Raw genomic sequence first — 15,307 nt, 5'->3', positions numbered from 1 at the left:
TATGTTGACTGGTTCCTCAGTAACAAACAAGAAGATATATTACCTTAAGTAGGGCTTCAATCTCGTAATGAGAATATCAAGATCATCATCTGAAAGACCAGAACCCACTCGACAGAAAGAAAGGAACCTAAAATAGACACGAAAAGGCTAGGAATATCAATAATAATATAGTTCTAGCATTGTACATTAATAGAGTGAACTTGCTGCGAAAATCTGCCTATAATCTGCCACTGTTAGTGATAACTAGACAAGGAAGTAAATCGGTATTTCTGTAAAAGATCAAAGACAGGTTATATTACCAAAAAATAGTGAGAAAGCAACCATCTTAAATATATTCATCGCTATAATAAAAAATTATAGATACGAATGTCACACTTCCAATAAAATTTTCCTAAATCAGAGCGTAAATTTTATTTTATCAGACAAGGCATGTCAGTAGAAACATGATTTCAATAAATAGATGCAGAAATTCATTTTATAGTGTACTCGCAGCTTGTACAGAAATATTTAAGTACATACGGCTACATGACTACATCCAAGAAGATAGCTTGCTCATTAGTCAAAAAAATTCTTATTTAAGTAAAACCATTTTACAACAGGATTAAACCAGCCAAAGAACTAAAAAATTACAACTGTTGAAGGCCATAAAGGAGCTTTTTCCAAAAATCAAGAAACAACTGAAAATTAATTCATTATGTTATGTTCTGATATGGCAGCAGAGGCCCGGGAGGGGCTGGATTGGACCTCTAAACCCAGAGGGGGTGGACTAGGGAGGGGCGGACCAGGCAGGATCCAAGGGGGAGATTTCGGTCCCCTTTGTGGGGCCCAATAAAGAATTAATTCATTATGTTAGGAGAGGAATTAAAGGGAGGACTAATTAGGAAAAAAAATTTCTAATTAGATTTAAATCAAAGAGGGAAAGATTTCCTAATGAAATTTAAATTAAAGAAGGAAACTATTAAGGAAACTAATTTGTTTTGGAGGCAATTTGAGATTTTGTTTAAGGAGGTGTCTAGAGTTTATTTTAAGGAATGCATATTTTGAGTTTGTTGTAGTTTTTTCCTTTGTGATTACTTCCTAACGGTGACTAAGTTGTTTGGGAGAGCCGATCTATCTCTCTAATTATAAGTCACTTGTACCTTATTTCTCGTTGAACTATTAATGAAAAATCAGCCCTTTTTCCTACTTTTTGCTACTGTTTTTCCTGCTATTTTTGTTGTTTCTCTTGCTAATTTTACTCCACGACGTATCATGTTATAATGCATTGTAAGATGATCAAAGCATACATGACGTTAAGTATGAAGGTATCTTACATGTTAACCTCTTTCTTTTAAAGAAGGATTCACAATCTTCCTGTTGATTCAATGTTTGAATCGAGTCATCTGAATTTTACCAAAAGCCTCCAATAAATTTTGACTCGGGGTGATCAAATTTGATTAAATTTGGCAAGGTAATATCAATTTGGCTCAATTTTGATTCGGCTTAATTTTGGCTCAAATCAATTAAATTGAATCAGTCAATTCAATTTAACCTATAATCTAGCTTAATTTGACTTTAAAAGCATCAATCTGAGTCAAATCTAACTCAATTACATCAAATTAAGTCAACCGAGTCACATTGACAAAATTGAGTAAAATACAATCAAGTCAAATGGAATCATACCAAATTGACTCAAATCGAACAAATTCAAGTCTAATTGACCCAAATTTAACTCAAGGAAAAGTGTGCTTGGGGAGTTCGACTGCTCGAGTGAGTAAATTCATTTGGAAAAACCAAGAACAGCTCCTTACATTCAATTATTTCCAAAGAGCAGAGATGAGAGAGCTGGGCTTAATTCTTTCCAAATCCAAAGCAGGGTAGACGCTCTTTTCGTTTTCAAGTTTCTCCTTACTTGGAATAAAACTAAAATAGGGCGACGGCTAGGATTTCAGTCTTCCAGAGAGAGAGAGAGGAATGTCCTATTCCTTTCTCTACTGTTTTAATTTCTAAAATCGAGAACTCGCTATCCAACCTCTTCTCCTTTCTTATCCATCAATTTCGGCAAAGTGGTGGTGGAGTCAACAACCAAAACAACTCGGACAGCAGCCTTCTTATCTTTCAATTTTCGTCATTTCATCTAAATGAAGGCACTACAGCCGGAAATCCATCAGACTAGCACCGGTGAGGTATATTCCTAAAACTTAGCAAAATCTAGGTCTCTTGATCATTTTTTGTGCATGTGTAACAAGCCCCCAAGTCCTAAGTTCATGTAGGACTTTCATTGATGCTTGCCACCTTGATGTTGTTGGCTGCTAGCTAGAGGAGGAATGCATTTTGCTCCTTTGCAAGGGTAAGGCCAACAATACCAACCCTCAGGGTGTGGAGCGAAGACTCAATGTATTTACTTTGCTTTACATTTAAAGTGATGCTCCCTTAAAGCCATTATTCTTGCCTTTCTTAGCATGTTTTAAGATGACTCCTCTTGCCTAGCTACTACATAAACCATCCAGACAATTTTTCTTGGCATCAACAAGAGAGATGAGAAATAGTTTTAGTGCCTAATGCCCCAACATGTCTACTTTTTTTTTTTTAACGTGGTTATGATAAGCTTCTAGCTAACTCAAAAATATTGCCCAATTTTTTTAAAAATCTAGACTTGAAAAATTGTCTTGACAATAGGAAAAAATGCTACCAAAAAAACTTTCGATTGGCATGGATAGAATAAAATTAAAAACAACATAAAAAATGCATTAAGAAAAATGCACAAAGAAACAATAACTTTCGTAAATACATGTGAACTCGCCATTGTAACAAGAAGACCATAATTGAATTGTTGATTAAAAAGGCAGCCGCTTGCATTTGGGCTAGCGCTGTTAAAATTAGCTTACACGAAGAGGTTGATCAACTTTACATTGATAAGCATTAATCACTACATTATTAATCAAATATAATTAATAAAACAATATTATATCTAGTTCTGCGCGTATGCCTTTAAGCTGAATAATCAAATTAATTAAACCACCTTTTGGGGAAACTTCCAGAATCAGAGCGCTCCGCCAGACCAAGCAGAAACTGAGCCACCTGTAATTAATAAGAAATAGAAGTTATTTGAAAAAAATAAAAAATAAAAAATGCACTACATAACCAATAGACTCTAAAAATAAAACTGTATTAGATGCATATATCTTATATAAAAGAGCTATAAGAGAAAGAAGTCTACAATCAGATCTTCCTAGCATACGGGCTATAAAAAGAAAAGTATATACTCTTCACGAATATAACCTAACCTCTCCGCCATGACGACCAGAGCCAAAATAACCACCTAGAATAAATCAGCATATCAACAATAAATAATTCTCAATAACGGCATATATAATTCTGAAGTAAGGAAGCACACACCTATAATAAGAACATCAAGATCAGCACCAGCATGTATGTAATCAGGCTTCAACTTCAACCATTTCCCACTTCGGTCACCAGGTTCCCATTTTGAACTAAGATCTTTCAGCACAATCCCCTCATCTCTGCGTAAAAATGTTTATGAAATAGACGGAAATAATAGTACAACCAATATGATCATCTTGAAAACTCAAAATTCTAAAACAAGTATAACAATCATATAGCAGAACAAAGTATTATGACAAATGTCATCAAGTGATAAATCTAGGAGAAAGCTTTAAAGCACCAAAAAAACTGCACCTATAGCTGACTTCATAATAACTGTAAGTCTGTCCAAAAAACTTGAGCAGCTGCAGGGTCAAAATCAAATATCAGCTGGACCTTTAACAACCAACCAAGACACTGCAACCACGATGCCCCTTTCCAATTCCATAAATAACAAACATAAAAAAAAGCAAAGAACAAATTCCTTCTACAGAAGATTACTTATTTAGGAAACATTTTAGGCTGGAAGTGTCAGGTTTGTCATTTAACGATCATTTTAGGTTTCGAGTTTTAAGGTGGTTTGGCCAGTCAACCAAAATGGCCAACAGGGGCTGTTCAAAGTAGATTTGACATTCGGATGTGGGGTTAAACAAACAGTGACCAAACATGCAATAACATTTGCGCTTAAATATACCATTAAAGAAGGGAGAACATTCACTTAAATCACTAAGAATCCTAGTGAACCTAAACAAAAGGATACATGCCATAAAAAAATTACTAGTTTTTAGAGGCCCCGTTAGAAGTTATGCATATGTGTTATGATTGACAGTTCATACTATACTAAATCAGTTACATTCGATTGGAATTGAGAGAATAAACCAAATGGATTTGACTCAATTTTTATTACTTGATCCCGAAATAACTTTCATCAACTGGCAGCATTCTGATGGGAACCTTTAGGAAGAATTGGTTAGCTAAATGCAGACATATGCATTGAAGTGCAACCTAAAGCCACCTTGCATGCATTTCTTGGTTGCTCAAGTAATTCCAAAGATACAATTAAAAAGGAGCTCTCAACATCCAGTTGACTTCCTACTCGTATAATTAGTAGTTTCTCTAGCTTGCCATTTCAGTTGATTCTCAACCAAATGATTTCACCCCTCAACCTATACAAAACATTATCTCCTCCTGCACTCAGTTGATTGCACCCACCTATATTGGAAGATCTTGCATTGAAATGAAGCCACAAGAATCCTCTCATTGCCCCCTGCTTACCTTTTTTTTTGTTCCCTTTCTAGAGCTCAGTACAATAAATTACTAACTCCTACATGCCTCCCATAACAGCTCATCTCCTCCAAGCTGTTTTATAGAAAAATTAAGATTTTATCGGCAGCTTTCTTGTGTTTCTTTCACTACAATGATTCTTATGTGACTCCAACCAAGGTCACTTTGGGATCTTTTTGAAGAAAAAAAATCAAGGAACATCGGAGACACATTCCTTTAGTTTCTTTACCTAATTTACTCTCTAGTGCTTTCAAACTTGTCAATTCCATAGTTTATTGACGGCTTCCTGTAATTTTCTCTTTAATTCCTCATATCTACTCTGTAATCTTTACATTGAAGCCCAACATCTATGTTGTGCCCCACTCAATTGATGCATGAAAACTTGATGAAACTACCCTTCCAGCTTGAGACATTAATGTTTTAGGGACTTGCTTCCCTTAGTTTGATGCCTTATTGTCCTGCAGTTGGTCTTGTGGTATGGTATGGCATCTCGCTTGGCATCATGGCGTAGCCAACACAACAATATCATGAGGATACAAGTGATGACATAGAGATGGATTTTATGTACAAATTTCAAACTAAAGCCTCTATTTTCACTTAGTAAATTGTTAGAAAAGATCTAAGAGAGGATAAGAGAGTCAAAACAGTGGAAAACATGATTGCTTGAATTGGCCAAAACCTGACCACTATATATGATGGGTTACAAAAGTGAAAAACATAGAATAAATAGACACATCATAACAAGAAAGGTAATATGAACATTGAAAAAGGTTTTATCTCAAGAAACCAGCTAATAGACAAGCCACTGCCAATTGCCTCCCTTATAATGCTGAAACAGTTGCTGCATTCCAACAATTCTTGCTGTCATCAAGCAATTTCTAATACAGTAAACGTTAAATGCAAATGTTCCTTTTCCATTTCTTAGGAAAAATGACAGCTAACATCAAACAAACCAAGCTTGATAATCATTTTTTCAAATAGGGTTCTACCCAATATCAACGATCTATTCTGAGGGAATATATGAAATAAACAGGCAACCATGTTGATCTTTTCAATAAAATGCCAATCTATCTCCCCATGTTTTTTTATCATGATGAATTGAATTGTGGCCCTTGTGGGTTATACTGAGGGCCTTGAGCGTCACTTGAAAGCTCTTCTAAGAGTAATCTAAGCTAGATCAATTCACAACTCCGACAAGTCAAGGATCTATGTTCAACTTCTATACTACACTCCTTGCCACATTTTATTTCTTCTCCATGTCACAAGACTACCTTTTGTAGATCTACTATCAACTAGAGAGTTTGCCCAATCAAGATCATTATAAGTTTCTATCATTCAAGATCCCCTCTTCTTGAAAAACAATCCCTTCATGAGTGTTACTTTTCAAGTACTTAAGTATCTGAGTAGCCCCACTAATGTTCTTCATAAGGTGCATAAATGAACTGGCTCTCTATGCTAACCATAAAAGCTATGTCTGATATGACATGAGATAAATAGATGAGTTTCTCAACCAATCCTTTTTATCTTCCTTTATCGATTGGAGGGCCAATGATAAGATCACTCAATTTCATGTCTAGATTAGTTAGGGCATCAATCAACTTGCTCCTCATCAAACCAATTTCTTTTAAGAAATACATAACATATTTTCTTTGAGAAACACTAAACCAATATTTGTTTTTGGCAAATTCCATTCGAAAAAAATACCTAAGTGGGCTAAGGACTTTGATTTCAAACTCATCAACAAATCTTTTCTTCATGATACTTATCTCTAACTCATGATCCCCGTTACAATGATCATCAACACGTATGTGGTATGGTTGACTCACCATCCTTGTGATTATAAGATAATGTGTGGTCAAAATATGCTTGTTTAACTCCCTATTGACACATAACTTTGATGAATATTTAAAATTAGGCTCGATGTGACCATTATAGCCTGTAAATAGATTTTATTAACTTGCATACTAAGCTTGCCTTCCCCAAGATAACGATCCCTAAGGGAAGTTCCAGGTAGATTTTTTTCATTTAAGTCAACATTCAAGATTGCCCTCGTAACATCTAGTTGGTGAAGAGACAAGTGTTAGTTAACTTCCACGGAAAAGGTTTAGATTCAAGAATACTCTAAGTGGATGTTTCATCCTTACTATTCCTAAAATTTAACCAAAAGCATATGCTTGGCCGAGTAAAATTTCCATGCTTACTATAAACATCACTGGTTGAAGACATACCTTTTCCATGATAATTACTGCCAATAATGTAGGGTACAATACGAAAAAGAAAGAATAGAGAGGCTTGAGGAGAAGAAAATACAACTGATTATGATTTCAATTCATGCTCGAATTTAAAGAAGAGGAAAAAAGATTCTGGACAACAAAATTGGCTACAAATCAATCTTATTTACATCACAACTATACTATCAAAAAAAAAAAAAAAAAAAAAAAAAACTTCAATGTGAATACTTATCAGAGCAAAGAGTTCTGAAAATCCTAGGTACTATTGATCAAGCTATCTAGCACCAAGCAAGTCAAGAAACCTGTTAAAGTTGAGCAGTTTGATAGTGACTCTGTTCAGGCCATATGTGCCTAAAGAGGACGACACTGGTCTTGGGCATTTCAAAATATTTAACTCAATGTTTTTTTTTTTTGGGGGGGAACTTTGTATATCATCATGTTCTTTGCATTAGATAGCTATCACAGGCTAGAATTATATATCAACTTATCTATTAATGTTTTTGGCATACATTCATAAAAGAAATGAATAAAATGTGTGATAAAGATAGAGATATGGGACCATTTCTATAAACAAAAAAATTATTTAATAATCCATTTTCTCTTATTTTTTTATCAGGCATAGTTTATTAATTGGCATAGTTTAGTCCTTAGGCTCTTTCCTATAAATACTTTAAGTCTTATGTGTGGGAGGGGTTTTTTTTTTCAGTTAGAGAAGTTGTTTTAGATTTTCCTGATAATAGGGTGGATTCCCTAGTTTGAGGTGAGGTGAGGTGTGAGAAATCATAAAGGAGTCCAAGACTTTGCCAAGATTGATGTCCAAGATCTCCTATCTCTTCCTCATAGCAGTTCTTTTCCCCTCTTGCAACAGCAGTGTGCTGGAATTCGAGCAGTTTCTGTTGATTCAGTGAAGTAAAACAAGATCTAGGACTGCTGCAGGGCTGATTCCAGCCGCACAAACCTGATTCCAAGTCTTCCTGCTGCTTCCCATTGTTTTTCCTATGGGGATGTTGCTTCTTGGATGATTCTTTCCAGTTAAAACAAGATCTCTGCCTGCTGTTGGGTTGAGTTTTAGCTGCCCCAATCTGATTCCTGAAGACAACAGCCTTTCCAGGCCATTTTCAGCCAGCATGTTGATTGGAACGTCTCTTTTGCCTGATGTTTTGGGTTCTCCAACAGTTCCTTCTCAACACGGGAAAAGCAAGCATCAAGAATTCAGCCATTATAACCCAGTTCTCTGTTTCATTTGTGTTTAATTTCAACTGTTTTCCTTTCCTGTAAATAGAAATCTATTTGTACCCTTGCTATTTCTGTCTAGGCTAGTACAGGATCTTGAAAACAAGAGAGCATTCTTGAATCAAATCCTGCTCCTCTCAGTCACCCGCACAGAGTAATTCATTGGAGTCAATCAATATTTCAACTAGCAAGAAACTGAAATACATTATCCAGAAAAAAACAAGAACCACCGGAGCAGCTTTGTGTTTTCAGTCACTATAATTCTTTGTTTATTGTTTATTTTCTGTTTTCTTTCAGTTTTTTTCAAGATCTGATTTATAATTGGGTTCTTTTATATATATATTAGTATTTTACTTGTAAAGGCTTCTTGTAGGATTACGAATTAGGAATTTGGGGGTGTTCTTTGTGTCCTTCATTGGTTCATTATTCTTCCTTCTTGTTTTCCTCGGTGTCAGTGTGACTTTTGTGAGTGCAGGTTCTACTGATACCAAAAACCAAGAACTAATATATGCAATTGATGATTTGGAGTTGTGGTAGAAAGAAAAATAGTTAAAAAATCAGTGGCCTACAGGAAAACAATTTGCATTTACTAGCAACAAGTCACCGTATTACAGATTAATACACGATACTGACGATAGAAGTGATTAATAGAAGGGAAGTTGAAAAACCTGTTTTCAACTGTTTCTTTGAAAAACTTCTCAACGTCTTCCACACAATTGACAATAATAGACCAGCATGGCTGACCTGCAAAATCAGTATGGTTGCAAGAGATCAACTCAAAAAATTGCGTGAACAAGGAAGAAGGAATATGTAAATAAAACCTGCTAAGAATAGTGAGAGACCGTGAGCATAGAAATAGAGATCAAATGTTTTATTTCATGAGTTTAATATGTATTAAAGGAGAACGGCCCAACCAATAGCAATTTGCATTTATCAGTTGTTCTATTTAAAAAAAAATGATAGTATTAGAAATCAGTTGATTAAAACTATGTGCTTCTCATTTAGGATACTCTTGCTGCAACATCATGAAAACATGGAAAACATCAGTAGGCTTACCAACGGGACAGCGTACATTAAGACCATCACTGGGCACCAAAATTTCTAAGCGACCCCTTAATGGTTTTACAACTTTCTGAAGCAGTTCATGTCGTTCAGTCAAACTCTGGTGAATAACACTAGTGTCTCCAGCGTACAGTATATCAAAAGCAACATCTGGTCATACCTAAAGTTATGCAAAACACAATGATCCAAGATAAAATATAACTAAAATGTACCAAATTTCTGTAGATAACCAAGTATAAAAAAAGCAGATACACAAAGGTTATAGAAGATATCATCATCATCATTACTCTTAACCTAAATATTCGTGGCTGATTTTATGAATCCCTTGTTTCGGTCAAGTGTTACAGAAGAAGTTAAAACTGTTACGCGTAAATCTTTTTACACAACTTCTATCCAACTTAGGTTTGCTCAATCCCTTTTCCTTCCTGCACTTCAATATTACTATCATCTATTTATCTTACGGGTGTACTTTCTATTTTTCATTGTATATGTCCAAAGAACCCAAACCATATTATTATTGCATATTGAAATAATCTTAAATCTATACATAGCATATTTTCATCCATAATAATCTAGCAATTTGTGGACAATGTACAACAATACAACCATCCGTGTATAACAACTTTTTATTTACTCTCATTTACAACAATCCAACAACCCATGAACAACATCATTTCATTTTTATTGTGGCTAATTCTAGATTTCAGAATTAAAGACATATTTTTAGTCTATTTTCTTTCTTGAACAGTTATTTCTTCATCTATTTATGTACTACTTCTTATATTTTTTAAACATAGAACAATGGAATAAAATTAAGTCATCAAATATCCTTTTTTTCTAATTTTCAAAATGATATCAAAGACATTAAGGTTCTACTCTCTATGATGACAGGCCCTCTAACATAAAGTCTCTCCTCCAAGTTGGTTGGCCCCTCATCAACATTGAAAAACATATGTAAGGGACCATCTTGGAAAGAGGATGGTAGCAGATGTTGCTCTGGTGCTTTGAGAGAGGTTATTTTTTGTACACATCCAAATAAGATTGATATTTTGATTAGACAGAAGCTTGATGTATGCTTGGAAGTATTTGAATTTATGATGTCTACAAGCTACCTTTTGTATAAAAATTAGAAGCATAGGTTTAACAGTCAAAAAAGTTTACAACAAATTTCTCCCATTCTAGAGCCTACTTTAAATAAATAGTCAAATGCCAAAGTACAATTGCCCTCTTTTGTTTTAAAATAGTTTTATCATATCATGTCATATATTTTTGTGATTCTTCATTTCTTATTATTTATTTTTTACTAATTTTCATGCATTCAATCCTTATATGAATTTTATGTTTGAGTTCATAAATTTTGTTTTAATGCTAAAGTTATATTAATTGTTTTTATGTTAAAAATCAAAACTCAATTAAATTGAAACGATTAAAGGCATTTGATTTATGATTTTTCAGAATTGACAATACAGATTTAGTTCAAAAAAATAATATAATCAAACCAAACTAAATTGTGCACGCCCCTACTTAGGACCTTTAAATAAAACATGCATGGGTTTCCTCGTCGCCTTTGCCTATCTCCTTGTGCTTGATATGCGCTCCATGCAACTGTTACCCTTAAGCACGCTTGCCCCACACACGGCGCTCATCACACCAACAAGCATTAGTTGTGATTGCACGCCCTCCACATTTAGCACTCTTTATGCTCACATGGACATCCATTATACTTGCTCCAGTTGCTTGGTGCTACCTCTCACCATCACATGCCTGGGGGTTTATGTGTAGCAACTCTATTATACAGGGTTGACACTTATGAAGTCTCTAGCCTCAACAACCTTGTTGCTTCAGTCAAGCTCACTACTTCTTGCTTCGACTGTCGAGCAATATCTTATCTTCCACCTGAATTATTCCTAAGTATCCACACCATCAATTTCACCAATTGATCCACAAATAAAATGGCATGGTGATGTTCCATCTATGACTGCTCTCGATACCAGGGCTTCTCCCTCAGGATCTCCACCATCATTCACTCACTAATTTTTTTATAGAGGCTGCTAGGAGAGGTAAGGGCCCTAGCACTTTGTTTGGCTCCTTTTGCTTGCCCACAAATTTTCAACAAGGGCACATAACTTCTCACCATGAACTATCATCCTCCCTTCAAAATAAACCAGTTTCATATTATTAGAATAGAGATCTCCAAGTTGGCTTTGCCATTTTTCCTCCCTTGATGGCAAATTTTGTTGAGGTAGTCTAAATATGAAATTTGCTCACAAGTTCATGGTCGATTTACATTGGGTTGGGGCTTTATACCATTGGACTTGTACATTCATGTCATCTTCTTATTAAGCTATTACTAGAATCTAACTACTCAATACTCCTCTGTTGGAGAACATCTAATTTAAATAGGTTCCCAATAAGTATGCTTTAGTGGTCACCTCATTATTACACCAATTTGGATTATTTTTTAACATATAGGCATTCACTACTACAATCAATACATTTTATACTCTTTTGGATCAATTTTTGGTAACTTTAGGTGGATGCTGCTACAACTAGACCATCCATGTCATGGCTAGGGTGTTAGTTGAAATGGATGTTACTCTCTCTCCAATAAAAAAAATGGAAGAATCTACTTCTATTGACTCTTAGCATGAGGTTGAGTTTAATGGAATTCATCCTTATTGTGATGACTGAGAAATACATTATGTAAGCGTGATATGTTTATATATCTTTTGCAAGTTGGGACCCACACTTGCCGAAACTTCCACTCTCTTTTTCCTTTATCTTTAGTTGTCCCTCTTTAATTTGTGGAATTCTTACTAACTGCTCATTAATATGTGGAATATTGTTATAACATTGAAATTATTGCTCTCTAATTTTTGTATGTTTCCTATTAGAGGCTCTTTTATAATTGCATAAATACCACACAAATATTGGAATAAAATATTCAACTAATTCTCTCAAATTCTTAATGGTATCACATCCCTAGGCTTTTCTCTTCCTCGTCTTTCCATCATTATAATACTGCATTACCACAATCTCACGACCTTCATCGCAACGCTTACTTTTCTCATATTCTTTTATAGCTATAGGCTTTTGATATGCCTTAAGGTGAAAACAACGAGAGAATACAGCAAGAACAACAGTAAGTTTGGAAACAAATGATGATTTTTGTATTAATGCTCCAATACAAAAGTAAGATACAATGATCTACACATAAAAGAGGTAGATCGTCTCTCCCGCTAAACCTAGATGCCACTAGGAAGCACTCACAAAAGAAATCAAATTCTGAATAAAACAAAATAACCCTAAACTTTCCCTTAAATAACCTCTCCCACCTCCTTAGCCACCTTTCCGAATATATTTCTCTCCTAATTCAGCCCTACCTCCTTAGCCCCCTTTCCTAATACATTTCCATCCTAATTCAGCCTTCTTGCCTTAATTAATTCTCTCTCTTATTTAAATTTAAATTAGGAAACTCCTTTCCTAATTAATCCTCTCCTAACAAAAGCAATCAGATCCTTGCTAGACCCCACCAAATCAAACGCTGGGCTGCTGCCTCTGCCTCCGTATCAGCTTCATCATTGCATTGTCGAAATATTTCCCATTGTTGCAGCCTTCATCACAAACTGCTCTGATTTTGCATGTAGCATTTTTTTCATTATCTATTTTTTTCTTATAAAAAGAATCACAATTTTTCTCTCAATGGACAATAATGACAATATCCAAACATTTTTTTTAATCTTAAATTTCCTTAGAATTGAGAGATACAATCTAAATCTAACGGAAGCTTTACAAAGCATCTATTCAACATACTTGTCGAGGGTCATATAAAATTTAAAGCATAAATGTCTCCAAAAAGCACAGTAGTAGAAAAAATCTCCTATCAAAGCTAGTGGAAAGACTTATCTACTTATCACATACTAGATTTAACGTTGCTTACATTGTTTTTGTGGTGAGTCAATTTTCATGTGATCATAAAGAATCACAATGTGCTTCTGAAAAAGACCTACAAACTATCTTACAATTCAACATTTCAGGTTATTGCTCATGTCCTTGAATTTTAATTTAAAATTTACACAGAATTATGAGAGACCCATATTATTAGAAATTTCATAAATGAATTTTGAAATCCATAGGCTATGAGAAAAAATGGCAATTTGCAGATCAGGCTGGGAACAATGTCAAAGCAGAAGCATTTCAAGAGGGACTAATGAAATGGAATAATATAATCACCACATCAGTAAACTTGTTTCATTATTTAAGCCATACCGTATATTTTTAAAGTTCTGAGTAAATTTAATACAATGAAAACAGAATCGGGATTCAAAGGATACAACATAACTGCAAGAAAAAATAATTTAGAAGAAATCAGATATTAGCTTTTTACAGAAAAACTAATTACAGTTGCAACATCATATAGAAACAGGGTACCTGCCTATCACCCTGTAATCCCTGTATTGCTGCCTTCGCTGCAGAGAAACATTTTTGTAGTCAATAATTATGAAACATAAATAATATTACAAAAACATAAGAATATCCTTGTGAACCTATTTCCTGGTTCGAACCAAACTCAGCAAAGCGATTGGTGGAAGTATCCCAAACCAGCATCTCACCGTCTAGTATAATCCTGCCAAAGGAATATTCATAAAAGTGCTAACATAATTTTAAAATAATCAAAAGGACAAAAGGACCAAGCCAACAAAGTTTGGTAGTGATGAAAAATAAAAAAAAAAAAAAAAAAAAACAGAGAGTTTTGCAGTGATGTACAAATTCAAGGACCACTTAGCTTGTGAGCATGTTGTCAGTCAATTGTCACCTTAGAGATGAAAAAGTTACCCACCATCAGAGAATTAATGGAAACCATGCATTAGATGAATAGCTCAACACTCATTCAAATAAAGCTCCGTTTATGCTTGTATATATAAATAATGCGGCAAACTTGAACAGAATTTCTAAAGGTCAATCTATAAATAAACAAACTTTAATATTAATCAACTTGTTAATTTATATTCATAAAAATGCCCATTTATTGTTCAAAGTGTAGCTCAATGAAGTGCTTATTTAATGAAGATTGAAGGATATGTTTATTTGATGAATTAATATATGTTATTGTATCAAGCATTTTAAATTCTATAAACTTTAGGAATATGCATATTTCTACAGGTATTGGCATGATGAAACTGTAGATCAAATAGCAAGTTGGATAGAATAAAATCTTTTTTTTTCCTTATTATTAACATTTGAGCCTCATGGAATATTAGAAATAGCGTGTTAATTATGCCAATTTTGTCAAGAAATTATGAATAAATATACAACTAGAAATCTTTATCCCATTACGTTGGATCATCTATATGATTCCTTTTTCTTCATTGTATTCTATTAAGAGTTAAATTCTAATTTAAATCTAATAAAAAGGAACCATTTTTAATACTTTCTAACCAAATCTTTTCAAGGTCTACCTTTAGATTTATAATCATAGGCTATTGATCTAATACATCTACTCTCCAAACAAGGTCATCGAAAGGCTGACGTTTTATGCGACCAAACCATCTAAGACAACTCTCTCTAATTTTATCTGCCACAGGAGCTACTCCAACTTTGTCACTTATATGCTCGCTTCACATTCCGTCTATAAAAGCAAAGCCACTCATCCACCCGAGTATCCTCATCATTACAACACTTAATTTTACCCTGTTAATGGCCAACATTCTGGGCCATAAAGCATTGCTAGTAACACCACATCGTATAAAATTTCCATTAAGTTTAAAGGATACTTTTTCTATCACATAATAGGCCCGATGCATTCTTCCACTTCAACCATCCAACTTTAATTCCACTAATAAATATCCACATCTATTTCACCATCGCTTTGAACAATAGCCCACATGATCACCCAATGTCACAATCCCATCACAAAATTTATTACTACTAATATAATACTCCATGTAGTCAGTTTTAGATCTACTCAAACAAAACCTTTAGACTCTAAGGTTGCTCTCCATAATTCAAGTTTTTCATCAATTCTCTCTAATCTTATCGACAAGAAGAATATCATCAACAAAAAGCATACACCAAGATACATCTTCTTACAAATGTCTTGTAAGAATATCCATGACTAAAGCAAAAAGATATGG

The 15,307-nt window shown here is 34.3% G+C and overlaps 1 protein-coding gene across 2 annotated transcripts in view; it reads right to left on the bottom strand.

Annotated features, from left to right (window-relative positions):
- The window catches only part of LOC110100303 (DNA ligase 4), a 51,726-nt gene that overhangs the window by 13,074 nt on the left and 23,345 nt on the right, over positions 1 to 15,307 (bottom strand). For both annotated transcript variants that reach the window (XM_020827747.2, XM_028699201.1), the window contains exons 8-16: positions 13,721 to 13,800; positions 13,605 to 13,642; positions 13,508 to 13,514; positions 9,168 to 9,323; positions 8,780 to 8,855; positions 3,379 to 3,503; positions 3,267 to 3,301; positions 3,002 to 3,060; positions 44 to 127 (exon numbers count right to left, since the gene is read on the bottom strand). In XM_020827747.2, coding sequence (XP_020683406.1) covers positions 44 to 127; positions 3,002 to 3,060; positions 3,267 to 3,301; positions 3,379 to 3,503; positions 8,780 to 8,855; positions 9,168 to 9,323; positions 13,508 to 13,514; positions 13,605 to 13,642; positions 13,721 to 13,800 — 660 coding nt within the window. The remainder of the gene's footprint in view (positions 1 to 43; positions 128 to 3,001; positions 3,061 to 3,266; positions 3,302 to 3,378; positions 3,504 to 8,779; positions 8,856 to 9,167; positions 9,324 to 13,507; positions 13,515 to 13,604; positions 13,643 to 13,720; positions 13,801 to 15,307) is intronic.

The sequence above is a fragment of the Dendrobium catenatum genome, unplaced genomic scaffold (assembly GCF_001605985.2).
Source record: "Dendrobium catenatum unplaced genomic scaffold, ASM160598v2 fragScaff_scaffold_1220, whole genome shotgun sequence".
Classification (NCBI taxonomy): Eukaryota; Viridiplantae; Streptophyta; class Magnoliopsida; order Asparagales; family Orchidaceae; genus Dendrobium; species Dendrobium catenatum.
This window is presented reverse-complemented; position numbering and strand designations above follow the sequence as displayed.